General features: G+C 37.7%; 1 protein-coding gene across 1 annotated transcript in view; it reads right to left on the bottom strand.

Annotated features, from left to right (window-relative positions):
- Window positions 1-21,418, bottom strand: part of PHAF1 (phagosome assembly factor 1) — a 110,958-nt gene extending 89,540 nt beyond the window's left edge. The window contains exons 1-2 of the mRNA XM_067471011.1: window positions 21,210-21,418; window positions 9,334-9,461 (exon numbers count right to left, since the gene is read on the bottom strand). Coding sequence (XP_067327112.1) covers window positions 9,334-9,461; window positions 21,210-21,250 — 169 coding nt within the window. The 5' untranslated portion in view covers window positions 21,251-21,418. The remainder of the gene's footprint in view (window positions 1-9,333; window positions 9,462-21,209) is intronic.
- Between the last annotated feature and the right edge of the window lie 1,322 nt (window positions 21,419-22,740).

Raw genomic sequence — 22,740 nt, 5'->3', positions numbered from 1 at the left:
TCAATACTGATGGCGTTGGGGGATTGATATTGTCATTTGGGAGTTGTAGTTGCTGGGATTTATAGTTTGCCTACATTCAAAGAGCATTCTGAAGCCCACCAACAATGGACTTGAACCAAATTTAGCACACAGAACTCCCATGACCAACAGAAAATACTGGAAGGGTTTGGTGGGCATTGACCTTGGGTTTCAAAGTCGTAGTTCGCCTACATCCAGAGAGCACTGTAGACTCAAACAACGATGGATCTGGATCAAACTTGGCATGAATATTGGGAGTTGTAGTTGCTGGGATTTATAGTTCACCTTCAATCAAAGAGCATTCTGAACTCCACCAATTATGGAATTGAACCACACTTGGCACACAGAACTCCCATGACGAACAGAAAATACTGGAAGGGTTTGGTGGATCTAACACAGTGGATCTAAACAATGATAGATCTGAACCAAACTTGGCACGAATACTCAGAAGGCCCAAATGTGAACACTGGTGGAGTTTGGGGAAAATAGACCTTGACATTTGGGGGTTGTAGTTGCTGGGATTTATAGTTCACCTACAATCAAAGAGCATTCTGAATTCCACCAATGAACCAATCTTGGTACACAGAACTCCTGTGACCAACAGAAAATACTGGAAGGGTTTGGTGGGCATTGGCCTTGAGTTTGGGAGTTGTAGTTCACCTACATCCAGAGAGCACGGAGGACACAAACAATGATGGATCTGGACCAAACTTGGCACGAATACTCAATATGCCCAAATGTGAACACTGGTGGAGTTTGGAGAAAATAGAATGGTGACAGCCGACAGGGAGCTCTGGCGTGGGCTGGTCCATGAGGTCACGAAGAGTTGGAGACGACTGAACGAATGAACAACAACAACAACAACAACAACAACAAGAATCTTGACATTTGGGAGTTGTAGTTGCTGGGATTTATAGTTCACCTACAATCAAAGAGCATTCTGAACCCCACCAATGACATAATTGGGGCAAACTTCCCACACAGAACTGTCACGACCACCAAAGTGGGTCACAGCAACGCGTGGCAGGGGACGGTTAGTCTGTAAAAATATCCAAAGCAGCTCAAAGAGCAGTAAAGAATCAGCTTCTTTCTCACCGAGGTCTCCTCCAGACACACCTGACACCTCTCAAAACATCTCTAACACTGGGTTGTTGTAGGTTTTTCAGGCTATATTGCCATGTTCTAGAAGCATTCTCTTCTGATGTTTCACCTCACAACCTCTGAGGATGCTTGCCATAGATGTAGGCGAAATGTCAGGCGAGAATGCTTCTAGAACATAGCCATATAGCCCAAAAAACCTACAACAACTCAGTGATTCCAGCCATGAAAGCCTCCGACAATACATCAAACACCTTTCCTGTTTATTCCTCTAAGACAGTGTTTCTCAACCTGGGGGTCGGGACCCCTGAGGGGGTCGCGAAGGGGTGTCAGAGGGGTCGCCAAAGACCATCAGAAAACACAGTATTTTCTGATGGTCATGGGGATTCCATGTGGGAAGTTTGAGCCAATTCTATCGTTGGTGGAGTTCAGAACGTTCTTTGATTGTAATGAACTAAAAATCCTAGCAACTACAACTCCCAAAAGTCAAGGTCTATTTTCCCCAGGCTCCACCAGTGTTCACATTTGCACACATTGAATATTTGTGCCAAGTTTGGTCCAGATTCACCATTGCATGAATCCACAGTGCTCTCTGGATATAGGTGAACTACAACTCCTAAACTCAAGGTCAATACCCACCAAACCTTTCCAGTGTTTTCCGTTGGCCATGGGAGTTCTGTGTTGCAAATTAGGTTCAAATCCATTACTGGTGGAGTTCAGAATGCTCTTTGATTATAGGTGAACTATAAATCCCAGCAACTACAACTCCCAAATTACAAAATCAATCCTCCCCAAACCCCACTAGCATTTACATGTAGGTGCATTGGGTATTTGTGCCCAGTTTAGTCCAGTGAATGAAAATACATCTTGCATATCTGATATTTACATTATGATTTATAACAGTAGTAAAATAACTGTTATGAAGTAGCAACAAAAACAATGTTATGGTTGGGGGTCACCACAACATGAGGGTCTGTATTCAGGGGTCACGGCATTAGGAAGGTTGAGAACCACTGCTCTAAGAAAAAGAATAGCTTCAGGAATAACCCAAGCTCCCCTCTAGTATATGATAAGGTGGTCTAAGAAGTCCAAGTCTGGAAAATTACTCCAAAGCCTCCAGGAGCCCGGCTTCCAACAGGGCAAATGCCAGTTGCGGTGAGCAATAGCCATGTGATTCCGGAGGGGTGTTGCTAAACATGCTAGAATTACACGAGGAGGAAGTGCCAAAGCAAAGCATAAACAAAACACGATCCTGCTTCAGGGCACTTGAGGAAGCACCTATGGGTGGATCAGGAGCCATTCCACAAGTATTGCACCGTGAAAATTATGTAATTCTGGGTGGTACCACTTTGAAAAGCCTATAGGTATGAAGACTGTTTTTTTTAATACTCCCAACCACATTTTTAAACAACGTGCATGTATTGTCGAAGGCTTTTATGGCCAGGATCACTGGGTTGTTGTAGTTTTTTCCGGGCTATATGGCCATGTTCTGGAGGCAATTTTTCTCCTGACGTTTCGCCTGCATCTATGGCAAGCATCCTCAGAGGTAGTGAGGTCTGTTGGAAGTAGGAAAAATTGGTTTATATATCTGTGGAATGACCAGGATAATGTTTCAGCTGATCACCTTGATTTGCATTCAATGGCCTGGAAGCGCCTGGGGGGAATCTCTTGTTGAGAGTGAATTGATGTGCCTGATTGTTTACTCTCTGTTGTTTTGCTGTTGTAATTTTTGAGTTTTTTAATACTGGTAGCCAGATTTTGTTCATCTTCATGGTTTCCTCCTTTCTGTTGAAATTGTCCACATGCTTGTGGATTTCAGTGGCTTCTCTGTGTAGTCTGACATGGTGGTTGTGAGAGTGGTCCAGCACTTCTGTGTTCTCAAATAATATGCTGTGTCAAACCACTTACAGACCCACCAAGAAAATCCAACAAATGCTACGTTCAGCAAAGGACAAGAGGGATCCTCCCACCTCTGCAGGAGTCTACCGTGTACCATGCAGCTGTGGACAAGTCTACAGAGGGACCACCAAACGCAGCATTGACCAGACACGCATCAAGGAACATGAAAGGCACTGCAGACTACTTCAACCAGAGAAGTCAGCCATAGCAGAGCACCTGATGAACCAACCTGGACACAACATATTATTTGAAAACACAGAAGTGCTGGACCACTCTCACAACCACCATGTCAAACTACACAGAGAAGCCACTGAAATCCACAAGCATGTGGACAATTTCAACAGAAAGGAGGAAACCATGAAGATGAACAAAATCTGGCTACCAGTATTAAAAAACTCAAAAATCACAACAGCAAAACAACAGAGAGTAAACAATCAGGCACATCAATTCACTCTCAACAAGAGATTCCCCTCAGGCGCTTCCAGGCCATTGAATGCAAATCAAGGTGATCAGCTGAAACATTACCCTGGTCATTCCACAGATATATAAACCCATTTTTCCTACTTCCAACAGACCTCACTACCTCTGAGGATGCTTGCCATAGATGCAGGCGAAACGTCAGGAGAAAAATTGCCTCCAGAACATGGCCATATAGCCCGGAAAAACCTACAACAACCCAACGTGCATGTAGTTAAGTCAGTCTATCAAAGGGACAGCTATGCTAAAACTCTTCCCGAGGTGCTAAAGTGTTAGCATGCAGATGGTCTTTTCAACAGGGAAGGACAAAAGTGGTTCCCCTTCTGAAGTAGTACATTTCCTGTGTGCTACTTTCTCAACCTGCCACTTCATTCCGTGCAGTCTGTAAAGTGGTTTGTCATGTTGCCCTTTCCATGATGGTTCAGGTTGAGCCATGGAATCCCAAAATCCAATATACTCCAAAGTTTAAAAAATGTCCTCATGGATGGCTACGATTGTAACATCTTTGCTTTCTGATAGTTTAAGATACGCAAACTTTGTTTCAAGTGCAAAATCATATATTTTTAAAATTCTATATATAATACTACCTTCAGCCTATGTTTATAACAAGAACGAATTTCGTGTTGAGATATGGGTCCTACTCATATACAAACTACTCTGAAGATCAATCCCGACAAGACAGAGGTCCTCCAGGTCAATCGTAAACCTGACCGGGGTATAGGGTGGTAACCTGTGTTGGACGGGGTTACACTCCCACTGAAGCCACAGGTCCACAGTTTGGGAGTCCTCTTGGATTCATCACTTACGCTTGAGGCTCAGGCGTCGGCGGTGTCCGGGAGGGCTTTTGCACAATTGAGACTCGTGCGCCAACTGCAACCATACCTCGCAAAGGCTGATCTGGCCAGGGTGGTCCATGCCTTGGTCACCTCTAGATTGGACTACTGTAATGCGCTCTATGTGGGGCTGCCCTTGAAAACGGCTCGGAAATTCCAACTGGTCCAACAGGCAGCGGCCAGGATGTTAACTGGGGCTCCCTACAGAGAGAGGTCAACCCTCCTGTTCAAGGAGCTCCACTGGCTGCCGTTTATTTTCCGAACCCAATTTAAGGTACAGGTGCTTACCTACAAAGCCCTAAACGGTTTGGGACCATCCTACCTGCGTGACCGCATCTCCGTTTATGAACCCACGCGCTCACTTCGTTCATCCGGAGAGGCCCTGCCCGTGATTCCACCTCTGTCGCAGGCGCGTTTGGTGGGGACGCGAGACAGGGCCTTTTCTGTGGTGGCCCCTCGACTCTGGAACACCCTCCCCAAAGATCTTAAACAGGCCCCTACACTGGCAGTCTTTAGAAAGAACTTGAAGACTTGGCTGTTCCGGTGTGCCTTTCCAGAATAGGGAAACTCCAACAACAAGTCCCAGAAGCACTTTATTAGAAATTAAGATTGCTGCACACCGCACACTGCACTTACCCTATAATCCTTACATATCACCTGTCACATCAGCACTTTTAATCTGTACCCATTACTCTGGCCCGGCCCAGTTTTATTGTGTCCTGGTGTATTGTTTATTGCTTGTTGTTTAATATTACTTTAACTATTTTTAATTTGCTTTAGGTTGTGTATTGTTATGTTGTGTTTTGAGGCCTTGGCCTTTGTAAGCCGCATCGAGTCCTTCGGGAGATGCTAGCGGGGTACAAATAAAGAAAATAATAATAATAATAATAATAATACTCTGGCATCCGCTAAAATGGATTACAAAAAGTTTGCAGGCAAAAAGAGGGCCGTGCAACCTGAGTACAGGGTGGGAGACTTGGTATATCTGTCAACAAAATATTTGAAATCCACACAGTCCACCTGAAAGTTAGCCCCTCGTTTTGTTGGTCCGGTTCCTATCACTGGAATTATAACCCTGGTGGCCATTTGCTTGGATTTACCACATACTTCTACAGAGACACTCGCTGGAACACCCCAGCAAGCGAGAGTCCAAAAGTGGCAGGCTCAAACCCAGAACCTCAATCAATGGCTGATACCAAATGAGACTCCCCCCTGGGCACACAGAAGACTGGGCGACTTGGAAGGCGCTGAACAGACTGCGCTCTGGCACCACAAGATGCAGAGCCAACCTCAAGAAATGGGGCCACAAAGTGGAATCCACAACATGAGAGTGCAGAGAAGAGCAAACCACTGACCACCTGCTGCAATGCACCCTGAGCCCTGCCACATGCACAATGGAGGACCTTCTTGTGGCAACACCAGAGGCACTCCATGTGGCCAGAGACTGGTCAAAGGACATTTAATCAACTACCAAGCTTGCAAACTTTGTGTTTTGCCTGTTTGTTTGCTTTGTTAAAAATGTAATACAAATGTCTGGTTGCTCCTGACACGATAAATAAATAAATAAATAAATAAATAAATAAACCACATACTTGGTGAAATGTCCATCCAGTGTTTCATGTTAGTCTGATCAAATGGGCTTGCATGAATTCCCGCTGGAGTAAAGCTGACTCCAAATCTATCCTCATCATGGTAGGAGCTCATAACCATTTTGAAATTAAGACTATTTTAGACTCTAGACCAGGTATGGACAAACCCAGGCCCGGGATGTGGCTCTTAATGAGACATGCTGTATTATCACGGGGTGTCTGCGCCCTACACCACTGGAGAAATTACACTGTTTATCCGGTATTGCACCACCTGACATCCGCCGGGAAGTAGCAGCCAATAGTGAAAAGACCAAAACAGTGCCATCTCCAGCCCATCCTCTGTTCGGATATCAGCCAGCATGCCAACAACTTAAATCAATTAATAGTTTTCTAAGATCTACAGAGACACTCACTGGAACACCTCAGCATGCAAGAGTCCAAAAGTGGCAGGCTCAAACCCAGAACCTCAATCAATGGCTGATACCAAATGACAGATTCCTTCCTGGGCTTACAGAAAAATGGGTGACTTGGAAGGCGCTGAACAGACTGCGCTCTGGCACCACGAGACTCAGAACCAACCTTAAGAAATGGGGCCACAAAGTGGAGTCCATGACATGCGAGTGTGGAGAAGAACATACCACAGATCACCTATTACAATGCAGTGTGAGTCCTGCCACATGCACAATGGAGGACCTTCTTACAGCAACACCAGAGGCACTCCAAGTGGTCAGCTACTGTTCAAAGGACATTTCATAAAAACTTTGTGTTTTTTTCTTTTTTCTTTTTAATACAATGCAACTGTTTGGTTCACTCCTGATACGATAAATAAATAAGCTGGGAGCAGAGAAGGTAGAGAGGGAACATGAGAACCATGTTTCAAGATTTCAAAGGGTGTCCCACTGAGGAGAAGGGGGCGGCTGACTTTCTGCTGCTCTAGAGACCAGGGCACAAGGGAGCAATGGTTTCAAATGACAGGGAAAGATATTTGACTGAAAAGATTAGGAAGAAATTCCTGAGAGTAAGAACTGTCGGAGAGTGAGAGATAGGCTGCCTGGGAGTGTGGTGGAGTCTTCTTCTCTGGAGGCTTTTCCACAGAGGCTGTCTATTGGGAGTGCTCCGATTTTGCCTTCTTGCATGGCAGGGGGTTGGACTGGATGGCCCCTTGGGGGTCTCTTCCAGCTCTAGGCTTTGAGGAATCTATATCAGGAGTACGCAGCACAGGACTCGTGGATACACTTTTTCTCTCCCGTCCATCATCTCATCCTGACCAAGGCTAACCATTTTGGGATCCAAACATTCCCTGTCTTTACTTCACTTTCAACCTCCAAAAGAGAAGAGGAAGAGGAGGAAAGGGCAGGGAGGGGGCTTGGGGAGAATCCCCTCCCTCCTGACACACCTACCCCGCTCCAGCCCACCATGCGGCCCTCGAGTTAGAAAGTTTGCCCATGCCTGCTCTAGATCAACTTTTTAAACAGAGGGCCAGGTCACAGTCCCTCAAACTGTTGGAGGGCCAGATTATAATTTGAAAAAAAATGAATGAATTCCTATGCACACCACACATATCTCATTTGTAATGCAAAAAACACTTGAAACAATCCTGCTGCAGTTTTGGAGGAGGGTTGACCATGGATGATGGGACTTGCAGTACCTTTACTCACTTACTGAAACCACTGCGACCCTGAACCAATGACTGATTAAGATCAAACTTAGCACACAGAGCCCCCATGATCCACTCTACATCCTGCTGCAGTTTGAAGGAGGATGGATTTTGGATGATGGGACTTGCAGTATTATCAATCACTTACTGAATCCACTGCCACCCTCATCCAATGACTGATAAAAACCAAACTTGGCACATAGAGCCCCCATGACCCACTCTATATCCTGCTGCTTTTTGGAGGAGGGTGGACCATGGATGATGGGACTTCAAGTACCTTCATTCACTTCCTGAAAACAATGCAACCATCATCCAATGACCAATCAAGACCAAACTTGGCATACAGAACCGCCATTACCCACTTTCTCTAATAACCCGGGCAGTGTCGGGTCCCCAAGCTAATACAATAATAAAAATGAAGAACAATTTTAACAAATATAAACTTATTTGTATTTCAGTGGGAAGTGTGGGCCTACTTTTGGCTGATGAAATAATAATGTTGTTGTTGTGTGTTTTCAAGTCGTTTCAGACTTAGGTTGACCCTGAGCAAGGGCCGGGTAAATGACCTTGGAGGGCCGTATTCGTTCCGGCTGTGAGGAATTGTGGGAGTTGAAGTCCAAAGCGCCTGGAGGGCCCAAGTAGGCCCAGGCCAGCACACATATACAAACACACACAGATATATACATATACACACATACAAACATACACATGCGCACACACATATATACATATACACATGCACACACAAACATACATATATGCACACATATACACACATACAAACATACACATGCACACACACATATACACACATATATACATATACACATGCACACACAAACATACATATACATATGCATGCATATACACACATACAAACATACACATGCACATACAAACATACATATACATATGCACACATATACACACATACAAACATACACATGCACACACACATATACACATACACACAAACATACATATACATATGCACACACAAACATACACATGCACACACACATATACACACATATATACATATACACATGCACACACAAACATACATATACATATGCATGCATATACACACATACAAACATACACATGCACACACAAACACATATACATATGCACACATATACACATACAAACATACACATGCACACACATATACAAATACACACAAACATACATATTCATATGCACACACATACATACACATATACACATGCACACACAAACATACATATACATATACACACATACAAACATACACATGCACACACACATATACATATACATATACACATGCACACACAAACATACATATACATATGCACACATACAAACATGCACACACATATACACACATATATACATATACACATACACACATATATGCACACACAAACATACACATACATGCACACACATATATACACACAAACATATATACACACATATATACAAATATATACACACATATAAATGACCTTGGAGGGCCGTATTCGGCCCTCGGGACATAGTTTGAGGACCCCTGCTCTAGATGTTCTAGGGGACATGCACTCTATCTAGTACAATGGAAGTCACAGACTTTACATTCCGAATTCTGAAACACTTCTTGTCCAAATCATGTTTCTAACACTTTACAATGCCAGTATTCCAACTTGAATTCAATTCTGAGAAAAACATCTGCACAACCTAGCATCTCTGTCCTCACCATGATAAAGAAGGTGCCGACACAAGATGAGAGATCACTTACCCAAGGTGAATTCCCATTGTTCATTCCCAAGAGACCGCTCGGGAACCACTTCCAGATCTAGCATTGGCCCAGGCAGAAGAACAGCCCAGTTATCGCACGGCAGGTTCACAATGTCACTGTCGTTTGACCTGGAGAGAAAGAAGACACACCCAAGATTAGGTGTCAGCCTTCTAGCCCAAAGCAGCATGTAAACAAGTCCCTCTGCTCAAACCCTGAGGAGGAAACCAGTTGGCCCTCCACAACCGCAAGTTTAACCCATGAGGAGTCAATCACTTGCAAATCACTGGCATTTCCTGCCATCTCCGCTGATGCCCTCCGCCATTTTTAATAGGGGTTTATATGCCTTGCTTCCCAGCCTCTCTGCAAGGTTCAAGAGATGGTGAATGAATGAATGAACAAAACTTTTATTTATAGCTCGCCCTATCTCGCCGAAGGGACTCGGGGCGGCTCACAACAAAATACACAGTTGCAAACATATACAATGTCAACAGTAATATATAAACAAATTAAAACAACTCAATCTTTACAAATAAAAATGTAATGTTCGTTTGTGGGATTAACATAACTCAAAAATCTCTGGACGAATTGACAAGAAATTTGGACACAATACACCTAACAGTCCAACGAGTGTCCATCACCCATAAACACGCGCACACACACACAAAACCCCAGCAGAACAGACTTAAAAACCCAAAAATGTAACATATATACATATACACTTATATACATATACCCATGCACACATTCATACACACGTGTATATATATGCACAAACACAAATATACACATACACAAAAACATACATATACATACACACAGATATACATATACACATGCACATATACATATCCACATACATATCTATATACACACAAATACTGTTTTTATACTGTGTTTTGAATTGTGTGTTTTCTATGTTGTACACCGCTGTGAGTCGCCCCCGGGCTGAGAACAGCGGTATAGAAGCAAAGTAAATAAATAAAATAAAATAAATAAATATGCATATAGATAAGCACAAACATATACACAATATGCATGTACACATATAAACATACAAATACACACATATATACACACACTTATATACATCCATATATCTATATCTATATATATAAAAATGCTCTGTGCATAATGAGTGCCCTAAAAACAAAAGAACCAATGAACGAAATCCCACCAAATTTGGCAACAAAACATCTCACCACACAAGGAGTGACCATCACTCAAAAAACTTATGATTTTGTCATTTGGGAGTTGTAGTTGCTGGGATTTATAGTTCACCTACGATCAAACAGCATTCTGAACTCCATCAACGATGGAATTGAACCAAACTTGGCACACAGAACTCCCATGACCAACAGACAACACTAGAAGGGTTTGGTGGGCATTGACCTTGAGTTTGGGAGTTGTAGTTCACCCACATCCAGAGAGCACTGTGTGATGGATCTGCACCAAACTTGGCACAAGCACTCAATACACCCAAATATGAACACAGATGGAGTTTGGGGGAAATAGACCTTGACAATTGGGAGTTGTAGTCACTGGGATTCACAGTTCACCTACAATCAAAGAACATTCGGAACCCCACGAACAACAGAATTGGGGCAAACTTCCCACACACAACCCCCATGACCAACAGAAAATACTCAAGGCCATCCAGTCCAACTCCCTTCACCAGGGCAAGAAAAAGTAATCAAAGTCCTCCTGACAAAGAGCCATCCAGCCATGGATATAGATAGATAGATATGATTCACACACACATAGATATAGTATCATAGATTTGAAAGGGACCCCTAAAGAAGCACAATTATATGTCACATGTTCCAGAGTAGGCAAACCAGACAATCTCCACATCAACACTGACATAGAAACAACAAGGAATATTCTTTACCCAAAAGCAGAAAGGAATTACATATACTAGAAACCATTACTTTACTTTCCAGATCACCAGACTGGGCCACAGCAACACGTGGCAGGGGACAGCTAGTCTATCTATATCTATATCTACATTTATATCTATATCTATCTATCTATGCAAACACGCATATATACACAAATATATACACATACATAAACACATATATAGACACACAAAATGCATATACACAAACTGGGCCACCGCAATGCGTGGCTGGGGACAGCTAGTCTATATAAATAAAAATGTAATGTTTGTTTGTGGGATTAGCATAACTCAAAAACCACTGGACGACCTGACACCAAATTTGGACACAATACACTGATCAGTCCAACGAGTGACCATCACTCATAAAAATATTGAAAAACGCAGCGAAAGAGACTTAAAAAGCCAAAAAATAAAAATACATTACAATGCATTCACAAAACCACACACACATACACACCTATATATGCAAACACACAAAAATATACACACACATATATACACACAAAACACATATACACAGACTGGGCCACAGCAACACGTGGCATGGAACAGCTAGTCTAAATAAAAATGTAATGTTTGTTTGTGGGATTAACATAACCCAAAAACCACTGGACGACCTGACACCAAATTTGGACACAATACACCGATCAGGCCAACAATTGACCATCAGTCATAAAATATTGAAAAACACAGCAGAAGATACTTAAAAAGCAAAAAAAAAAATCCATTACAACACATGCGCAAAACCACATATATACACATATACACAAATATATACACACAAACATATATACACACACAATACACATATACACAGACTAGACCACAGCAACGCATGGCAAGGGACAGCTAGTGAAATTATAAAATAACTTAAGTAATCAAGTGTAACACAATACACATAATTACAAACATATTAAATCCTTAAAACTCATAAAAGTAATTAAAATTCATCCAAAATTATTGGCAGGGAGATGGTGAATTGTAGGGGAATAGGGTGGATATTAGCAGCTAGGTGAGAGTGGATATAGATGTACTTAATCCTACTCCTTAAAGACAAGGTGAAGCTTATGAGGCTCTATTAAAAATGGCCGGGAGCAGCACTGAAGGAAAGCCCCACCATCCAGCCACTTCTGGGTTGAAAGCACAGATTGCGCTATACATTTTGGGTGTTAAATATGGAATGAGCGCCGTTATTTGTAGTTTTTTCACTTTCATGGGGGTCCAGCGTCCCAAGCACCCGCATATCTGGAGGGCTGACTATATAGCTCCACAGGGTTCATGATTAATACTAATTCTACTTCAGTTATCCTCTCCTGCTGGAGTTCATGAAGAACTTGAAGAGGATGGCCCCAAACTTGTAAACATCCAAAGCCTCAAGCGTACGCACCCATTATATTATGCATGTCCCTGCAAGATCAGGCTACTTTGGGCTTGTATCTTGCTTTTCAATCAGGCTACTTTGAGGTTACATCCATATTCAACAACAGTCATCCAGGAGAAAGGCTTTGTATGTAAGATGGCCTGTTTCGACCTCCGCCTTGTCCCTCTGCCAGGGACAAGAGTGAGTTCTATTGATTATCTCCCTGTCAAAGCTGGGGATAACCCTTCTGCTTCTCTCCAGGCCTGCATAACAAATGGATTTGGGGGGGGGGGGGAGATGGAGGAAGGCTTATGTTGTTTGAAATCTTAGAAATTTTCCATTCCATTGAACAGATCCAAAGGGCAAAAAGACAACTCATCTTCAAACAATTGAGATTGGCCACTTAGAAACTCTACTCCACCGTGGAAATCTGTCCAGACAAGAAGAACCATGTCTTAGCAGGGTCCACAGAACAGGAGAAGTCAACAATGGAGACCAATGTCCCATTCTCGCACATTATTTATTTATTTACAACATTTATATGCCACCCTGCTCAGCACAAAGGAGACTCAGAGTGGCTTACAAGATATATATATATATTAGGCTTGGGCGGTTTCGTTCGTTAATTTCGTAATTCGTTATTAATTCGTATTTAAATTAGCTTACGATCCGATATTGAGCCATGTAGGAATAGTTTGAGGAGTAATTAAGAATCGAAACAATTTTTCCAATTTTTGTAATTATTTCGTAATTATTTTCGTAATATAATATAATATAATATATAATATATAATACAATATATTATAATAATATAATATACAATAATATACTATAATAATATTATAATAATATAATATAATAATATATATTATAATATATATAATATAATATAATAATATATAATATAATAATAATATTATAATAATATATAATATATAATACAATATATAATATAATAATATTATAATAATATAATATATAATAATATAATATAATATAATATAATATAATATAATATAATATAATATAATATAGTTGTTGTTTGTTTTATCACACCAACAGTCAACAACAGAGGGAGAGGGAAGCTTCAGAAGTCCCCCCTGTCCCATTTGGAGGTTTTTTTAGCATATTGCGCAATCGCGTCCGCCATTAACGAATCGATTCGTAATTTACGAAATTTCGTAAATTTCGAGATTTTTAAAAGGAAAATTTCGGAATTCTTTAAAAAAAGAAACGCAATGGACCCCCTAAAAACGAAACGAGTTTAGAAACAATTTTTTCCGTTGTTACCCAAGCCTAATATATATATATATATACACACACACACACACACACAATCTACATATATAAAAATGCTCTGTGCATAATGAGTACCTTAAAAACAAAAGAACCAATGAACGAAATCACACCAAATTTGGCAACAAAATGTCTCACAACACAAGGAGTGACCATCACTCAAAAAATTATGATTTTGTAATTTGGGAGTTGTAGTTGCTGGGATTTATAGTTCACCTACAATCAAAGAGCATTCTGAACTCCATCAACGATGGAATTGAACCAAACTTGACACACAGAACTCCCATGACCAACAGAAAATAGTGGAAGGGTTTGGTGGGCATTGACGTTGAGTTTGGGAGTTGTAGTTCACCTACATCCAGAGAGCACTGTGGACTCAAACAATGATGGATCTGGACCAAACTTGGCACAAGCACTCAATACGCCCAAATATGAACACAGATAGAGTTTGGGGGAAATAGACCTTGACATTTGGGAGTTGTAGTCACTGGGATTCACAGTTCATCTACAATCAAAGAGCGTTCTGAACCCACGGACAGAATCGGGGCAAACTTCCCACACTGAACCCCCATGACCAACAGAAAATACTTAAGGCCACGCAATCTAACTCCCTCCATCAGGGCAAGAAAACGTAATCAAAGCCCTCCCGACAAAGAGCCATCCAGCCATAGATATAGATACATGGATATGATTCATACACACACAGATATAGTATCCTAGATTTGAAAGGGACCCCTAAAGAAGGACAATGATATGTTCCAGAGTAGGCAAACCAGACAATCTCCACATCAACACTGATAAAGAAACAGCAAGCAATACTGTTTACCCACAAACATAAATAAATTACATATATTAGAAGCCAACACTTTCTCATTATTTTATTTTCCAGATCAACAGACTGAGCCACAGCAACGTGTGGCAGGGGACAGCTAGTATATTATATTATTAGCACAGTACAATATCAGTATTATATATTACTATATTGTACTACACCATTATATTGCAATACTAGCTGCCCCCGCCACGTGTTGCTATAGCCCAGTCTGTCTATATGTGTTTTTCTGTGTGCATAGGTTATTAGTAATATCACATGTAATATAAAATATATAATTATAATATCATTAGTAGTATTATATTGTATTACATTATCAATACATTAGTAGTATTATATTGTATTACATTATCTATATAAATAAACATGTAATGTTCGTCTGTGGGATTAGCATAATTCAAAAACCACTGGATGAATTGACACCAAATTTGGACACAATACACATATCAAGCCAACAAGTGATCATCACTCATAAAAACACTGGAAAACACAGCAGAAGAGATATAAAAGCAAAAAAACCCAAAAATTACATTACAATGCACGCACGCATGCACACACACACACACACACATATATACCATCCCCTGCCACACGTTGCTGCGGCCCAGTCTGTATATGTGTGTGTATGTGTATATATATGTGTGTGTGTGGTTTTGGGCATGTGTTGTACATTTTTTTGGCTTTTTAAGTCTCTTCCACTGTGTTTTCCAGTGTTTTTATGAGTGATGGTCACCCGTTGGCCTGATAGGTGTATTGTGTCCAAATTTAGTGTCAATTCACCCAGTGGTTTTTAAGTTATGTTAATCCCACAAACCACCATTACATTTATATATATATATACACACACGCACACACGCACACTCATGTATACACATACACAAATATTTATTTATTTATTCACATTATTTCTATCCCGCCCATTTCAGCCCGAAGGCGACTCAGGGCGGTATACACATTCAGCACAATTTGATGCCGAAACAAAATACATACATTGATAAAGCAAAAACATTCAGTGCAATTAAACGTAAACGACAGTGCATAATAACAATTTAAAAAGAAACTATGTCCTCTGTTCAAATCTTGATATACACACAGAAAACACATATACACAGACTGGGCCACAGCAACGCGTGGCAGGGGATGGCTAGTAATGTTATAAATATTATATGTATATACAATATATTATATATTACATTATATTATTAGCATAGCACAGGAAACAATGTGGAACTTTGTATATAGTGCTTTCCACTTTTCTAGAGGGTTAGGGGCACAGGAAAACTAAAGTGGGGAAACTGGGAATTAAAAAGAAAACCTATTTGTTTTATCTGAGATAATACCTCTCTAATAATCTCGAGGTCCTCTAGGATGGTTCTACGGCAACCTGTGGTCCGTGGACCACCAGTGCTCCACAAGAACGAAAATAAGGTCCGTGGCCTCACCATTACTACACTGCTGCCTCAAGACCACACGGCAACGAAAGCGACTGGTCTCGCGAAACCCTCTTATAGTCCTTGTATTTTACTACTGCACTATTCAAGCTATAATGACCCTGTTGTAACTGCACATACTGGTATGTGGCAGGTACTGGCTTGTTCAGTAGACTCTCATCTACAGTTCCATTTTGGCAGGAAGCCTTAGCATTGAAAGGTTGTGTTGTTAAAGTGTGAAATATGGAACCCTGCACAGATGGTCAGTCAATGCGACTTAAGCAATGTCCAGTCCACGAATTCTTGACAGCAGAAGGTGTCACCTCAACATCTTTAAACTTACTCGCCCAATGACGCATAGTACGCACATCCACACAATCACCAAAAACAGCTTGCATTCTCTGATGAATCTCCTTTGGGGTGATAATAGTAATAATATAGTATAGTATTATCCTTATATTATTATATAATAATAGTGTTTTACAATACAACACTACTACAGTCATATAATAATAATAACGCCATAATAATCATACAAGGCAGAGACATCTCCAGCTCATCCCCTGTGTGGGTATCAGCCAGCACGTCAACGACTTAAATCAAGAAATAGTTTTCTAAGATCTACAGAGACACTCGCCGGAACACCTCAGCAAGCGAGAGTCCAAAAGTGGCAGGCTCAAACCCAGAACCTCAACCAATGGCTGATACCAAATGAGAGACTCCCCCCTGGGCACACAGAAGACTGGGCGACTTGGAAGGCGCTGAACAGACTGCGCTCTGGCACCACAAGATGCAGAGCCAACCTTAAGATATGGGGCTACAAAGTGGAATCCTCGACATGCGAGTGTGGAGAAGAGCAAACCACTGACCACCTGCTGCAATGCAACCTGAGCCCTGCGACATGCACAATGGAGGACCTTCTTGCAGCAACACCAGAACCACTCCAAGTGGCCAGATACTGGTCAAAGGACATTTAATCAATTACCAAACTCACAATTTTCGTATTTTGCCTGTTTTTTTTTTTTTTTTTGCTTTGTTCTGTTAGAAATGTAATATAATCGACTGGTTGCACTGACACGATAAATAAAAAAATCATACAATATCTTTCTATTTCCTTAGATATATACAATTATATGATTAGCAGTGTTGTATTATTACGGTATTATTACTCTGGCAGGTTTGCTTAGTCCATTTAGTGTGAATCGTTTTAAAGTGTTTTAATCTTTGGTAAATGCCTAATAATAATCATGCTGTCGTATTATTATTAATAATAAAATAATAGAATATTATTCTTATCGTATTATATAAGAATAGTGTTTTATAATACAACACCACCAGTACTACTACTGTCGTATAACAATAACACTGCCATAATCACATAACAAGAATAATACTGCCATAATAATCATACAATATATTCTTATTCCCTTAGAGATCTACAATTATTTCGTTAGTCATATTGCACAATTACAGGATTAGTATTATTTTGTCTGCTCTGCCCAGTCTATGTGACACTATGCATTTTACCATTTTGACTGATTTTAAGGTGCTTTCATCTTAAATCTATTCCTAAGGGGTAAAACCATATTATTAATAATAGCAAGACGATATTACTACTACTACTATTATTATTATTAATAATAATAATAATATAACATTAACAATGCACTTCTTAGATCTATGAATAGGGGGTAAAACATATTATTAATAATAGTAATGCTATATTATTACTATTAATAATAAAACAATAGCATAGCATTATATAATCATAGTGTTGTATAAAACAATATACCCCACATAATAATAGTTCCATAATAATACAATACTCTTGTAATACAATACCTCCATATCCTTCAGAAAAATACAATAATTATAGTTATTATTTTAATATTTACCATAAAATATCATCACATTCCTCAGAGAAATACAATATGTTATTGTTATCATTATTACTATTGTTGTTATCATCATCATCATCATCATAGTATGATTATTTTGGCAGGCCTGCCCGGTATATTTTACTAATGTGAATGATTATTACATTATCATCTCTATTATCATAATACATTATAGTGTAATTATTATATTATATTATCACTATTGTCAAATTATATCATAGTATTATTATTACATTATCATAATGATTGTCATAACATATTATAGTATTATTATTACATTATCATTATTGTCACAATATATTATAGTATTATTATTACATTATCATTATGGCCATATTAATTATTGTCACAATATATTATAGTATTATTATTACATTATCATAATATATTATAGTATTATGACATTATCATCATTATTATCATAATAAATTATAGTATTATTATGACATTTTCATGATTGTCATAACATATTATAGTATAATTCCATTATCATAATTATCATATTATAGTATTATTACATTATCATTATTGTCATAATAAATAATAGTATTATTACTACATTATCATCCTTATTGTCATATTATAGTATTATTATTACAATATCATCTTTATTGTGATATTATTGTATTATTATTACATTATCATCCTTATTGTCATATTATAGTATTATTATTACATTACCATCATTATTGTCATAATATATTATAATATTATAATTACATTATCATCGCTATTGTTATAATATATTATAGTATTATTATTACATTATCATCATTATTGTCATAATATATTATAGCATTATTATTACATTATCAACATTCTCATAACATATAGTATTATTATTACATTATCATTATTGCCATATTATATTATAGTATTATTACATTATCATTATTATTGTCATATTATATTACGGTATTATTATTACATTATCATCATTATTGTCACAATATATTAAAAGTATTATTATTACATTATCATCATTATTGTCATAATATATTATAATATTATAATTACATTATCAACATTCTCATAACATATTATAGTATGTATTATTATTACATTATCATTATTGCCATATTATATTATAGTATTATTATTATCATAATATATTATAGTATTATTATTTCATTATTATCTCTATTGTCATAATATATAATAGTATTATTATCACATTATCGTTATTGCCATATTAAATTATACCATTATTATTACATTATCGTCATTATTGTCACATTACATTATTATTATTATCGTTATTGTCATGTTACCTTATAGCATAATTATTACATTATCATCATTATTGTCATATAGTATGATTATTACATTATTATTATTGCCATATTATATTACAGTATTATTATTACATTATTCTCTCTATTGACATAATATGTTATAGTATTATTAGGACATTATCATCTCTATTGTCATATTATAGTATTATTATATTATCATACATTATCTTCATTATTGCCATATTATATAATATTCTATTACAGTATTATTATTACATTATTATCTCTTTTGTCATAATATATTATAGTATTATTATTATTATATTACCATCATTATTGTCATAATATATTACAGTATTATTACATTATCATCCTTATTGTCATATTACACTACAGTATTATTATTACATTATTGCCATATTATATAATATTCTATTACAGTATTATTATTACATTATTCTCTCTATTGTCATAACATGTGATAGTATTATTAATATTATCATTATCATCTCTATTGTCATATTATAGTATTATTATATTATTATCATTATTATTATATTATATTAGACATCTCTTCATATTGAATTATAGTACTGTTATTACATTATTCTCTGTATTGACATAATATGTGATAGTATTATTAGGACATTATCATCTCTATTGTCATATTATAGTATTATTAGTATTATTGTCTCTATTGTCATATTATAGTATTATTAGTATTATTATCAGTATTATTATTATATTATATTAGACATCTCTTCATATTGAATTATAATACTGTTATTACATTATTCTCTCTATTGACATAATATGTGATAGCATTATTAGGACATTATCATCTCTATTGTCATATTATAGTATTATTAGTATTATCATTATCATCTCTATTGTCATATTATAGTATTATTATATTATCATCATTATTATATTATATTAGACATCTCTTCATATTGAATTATAATACTGTTATTACATTATTCTCTCTATTGACATAATATGTGATAGCATTATTAGGACATTATCATCTCTATTGTCATATTATAGTATTATTAGTATTATCATTATCATCTCTATTGTCATATTATAGTATTATTATATTATCATCATTATTATATTATATTAGACATCTCTTCATATTGAATTATAATACTGTTATTACATTATTCTCTCTATTGACATAATATGTGATAGCATTATTAGGACATTATCATCTCTATTGTCACATTATAGTATTATTAGTATTATCATTATCATCTCTATTGTCATATTATAGTATTATTATATTATCATTATTATTATATTATATTAGACACCTCTTCATATTGAATTATAGTACTGTTATTACATTATTCTCTCTATTGACATAACATGTTATAGTATTATTAGGACATTATCATCTCTATTGTCATATTATAGTATTATTATATTATCATTATTATTATTATATTATATTAGACATCTCTTCATATTGAATTATAATACTGTTATTACATTATTCTCTCTATTGACATAATATGTTATAGTATTATTAGGACATTATCATCTCTATTGTCACATTATAGTATTATTATATTATCATTATCATCCTTATTGTCATATTATAGTATTATTATATTATCATTATTATTGTATTAGATTAGACTATCATTATCTTGTTATTGTCAGGATTCCAGTGAGAAGGAGAACCCAAATGCCCCCTTTTTGGAGGGAAAACACCCCCCAAAAATGAAGATAAACAGAAGGAGGGGATGCTAGGAAAGAGGGGAGCCCCCTCCCCTTGACCCCCCATGAGCCCCCTCCTTCATGAGAGCCCTCCTGGCTAATGGGAGCCCCCCCCCCCCCCCAAACCACCACCCCAAACCAGAGAGAGAAGGAGGTTTTGTTTTGGATCCTTGGCTGCTGCTGCCTCCTCCGCCACTCACCTCACTTGCGGCTGCTGCAAAGAAAGGAAATAAATAAACATTGAGGGAGAAGAGAGAGAGAGAGAGAGAGGGAAGGAAGGAAGGAAGGAGGGAGGGAGGAAGGGAGGAAGGGGAGGCCTTTGGCTGCCGTCAAGCGAGGACGGAGACGGGGAGGGAAGGGAGGAGGAGCCACGCCGGGAGGAGGCCGCAAGAGAGGAGAGCCGCACGCTTCCATCACAGAGCTCAGGCTGAAGGACTGGGCCTACTTGGGCCCTCCAGGCGCTTTGGACTTCAACTCCCACAATTCCTCACAGCCGTTCCGGCTGTGAGGAATTGTGGGAGTTGAAGTCCAAAGCGCCTGGAGGGCCCAAGTAGGCCCAGGCCAGCACACATATACAAGCACACAGAAACAGACACACACGCATATACATATACACATACACACAAACATATACACACATATATACAAATATATACACATATATAAATGCACATATATACACACAATACATATGTACATTTACACATATCGAGACATATATACACACATATTCACACACAAACATATGCACACATTTATACACACATATATACAAATATATACACATACTTAAATGCACACATATACAAAAATGCACTTATATACACACATACAATACACCTGCACACATATATGCATATACACACATATATACACATATACGCACACATACATTTATATATACACATATACACATATCGACACATATACACACATATTCACACACAAACATATACATATACACACATACAATACACATGCACACACATGTACATATACACATATTGACACATACACACATATTCACACACAAACATATACACATGCACACATATATACACACATACAATACACATGCACACACATATGCGTATGCACACATATACACACATATTCACACACAAACATATACATATGCACATATATACACACACATTTATACACACATATATACACACAATACATATGCACACACATGTACATATACACATATTGACACATATACACATATATTCACACACTTATACACATGCACACATATATACACACACATATATACACACATACAATACACATGCACACACATATGCATATACACATATATACACATGTACACACATACACACATGTACATATACACACATATTCACACACAAACATATACATATGCACACATATATACACACATTTATACACACATATACACACATGCAATACACATGCACACACATGCATATACACACATGTACATATATACACACATGTACATATATACACACATGTACATATATACACACATGTACATATACACATATTGACACATATTCACACACAAACATATGTATACATATGCACACACATATGTATATACACACACCTTTATACACGCAAACATACACATATATATGCAAATATACACACACATATATACACATAATACACATACACATATACACACACACATACATATACACACATAAAACCACCCATATATACACACATGCACACATA

The sequence above is a fragment of the Anolis sagrei genome, chromosome 8, assembly GCF_037176765.1.
Source record: "Anolis sagrei isolate rAnoSag1 chromosome 8, rAnoSag1.mat, whole genome shotgun sequence".
Classification (NCBI taxonomy): Eukaryota; Metazoa; Chordata; class Lepidosauria; order Squamata; family Dactyloidae; genus Anolis; species Anolis sagrei.
This window is presented reverse-complemented; position numbering and strand designations above follow the sequence as displayed.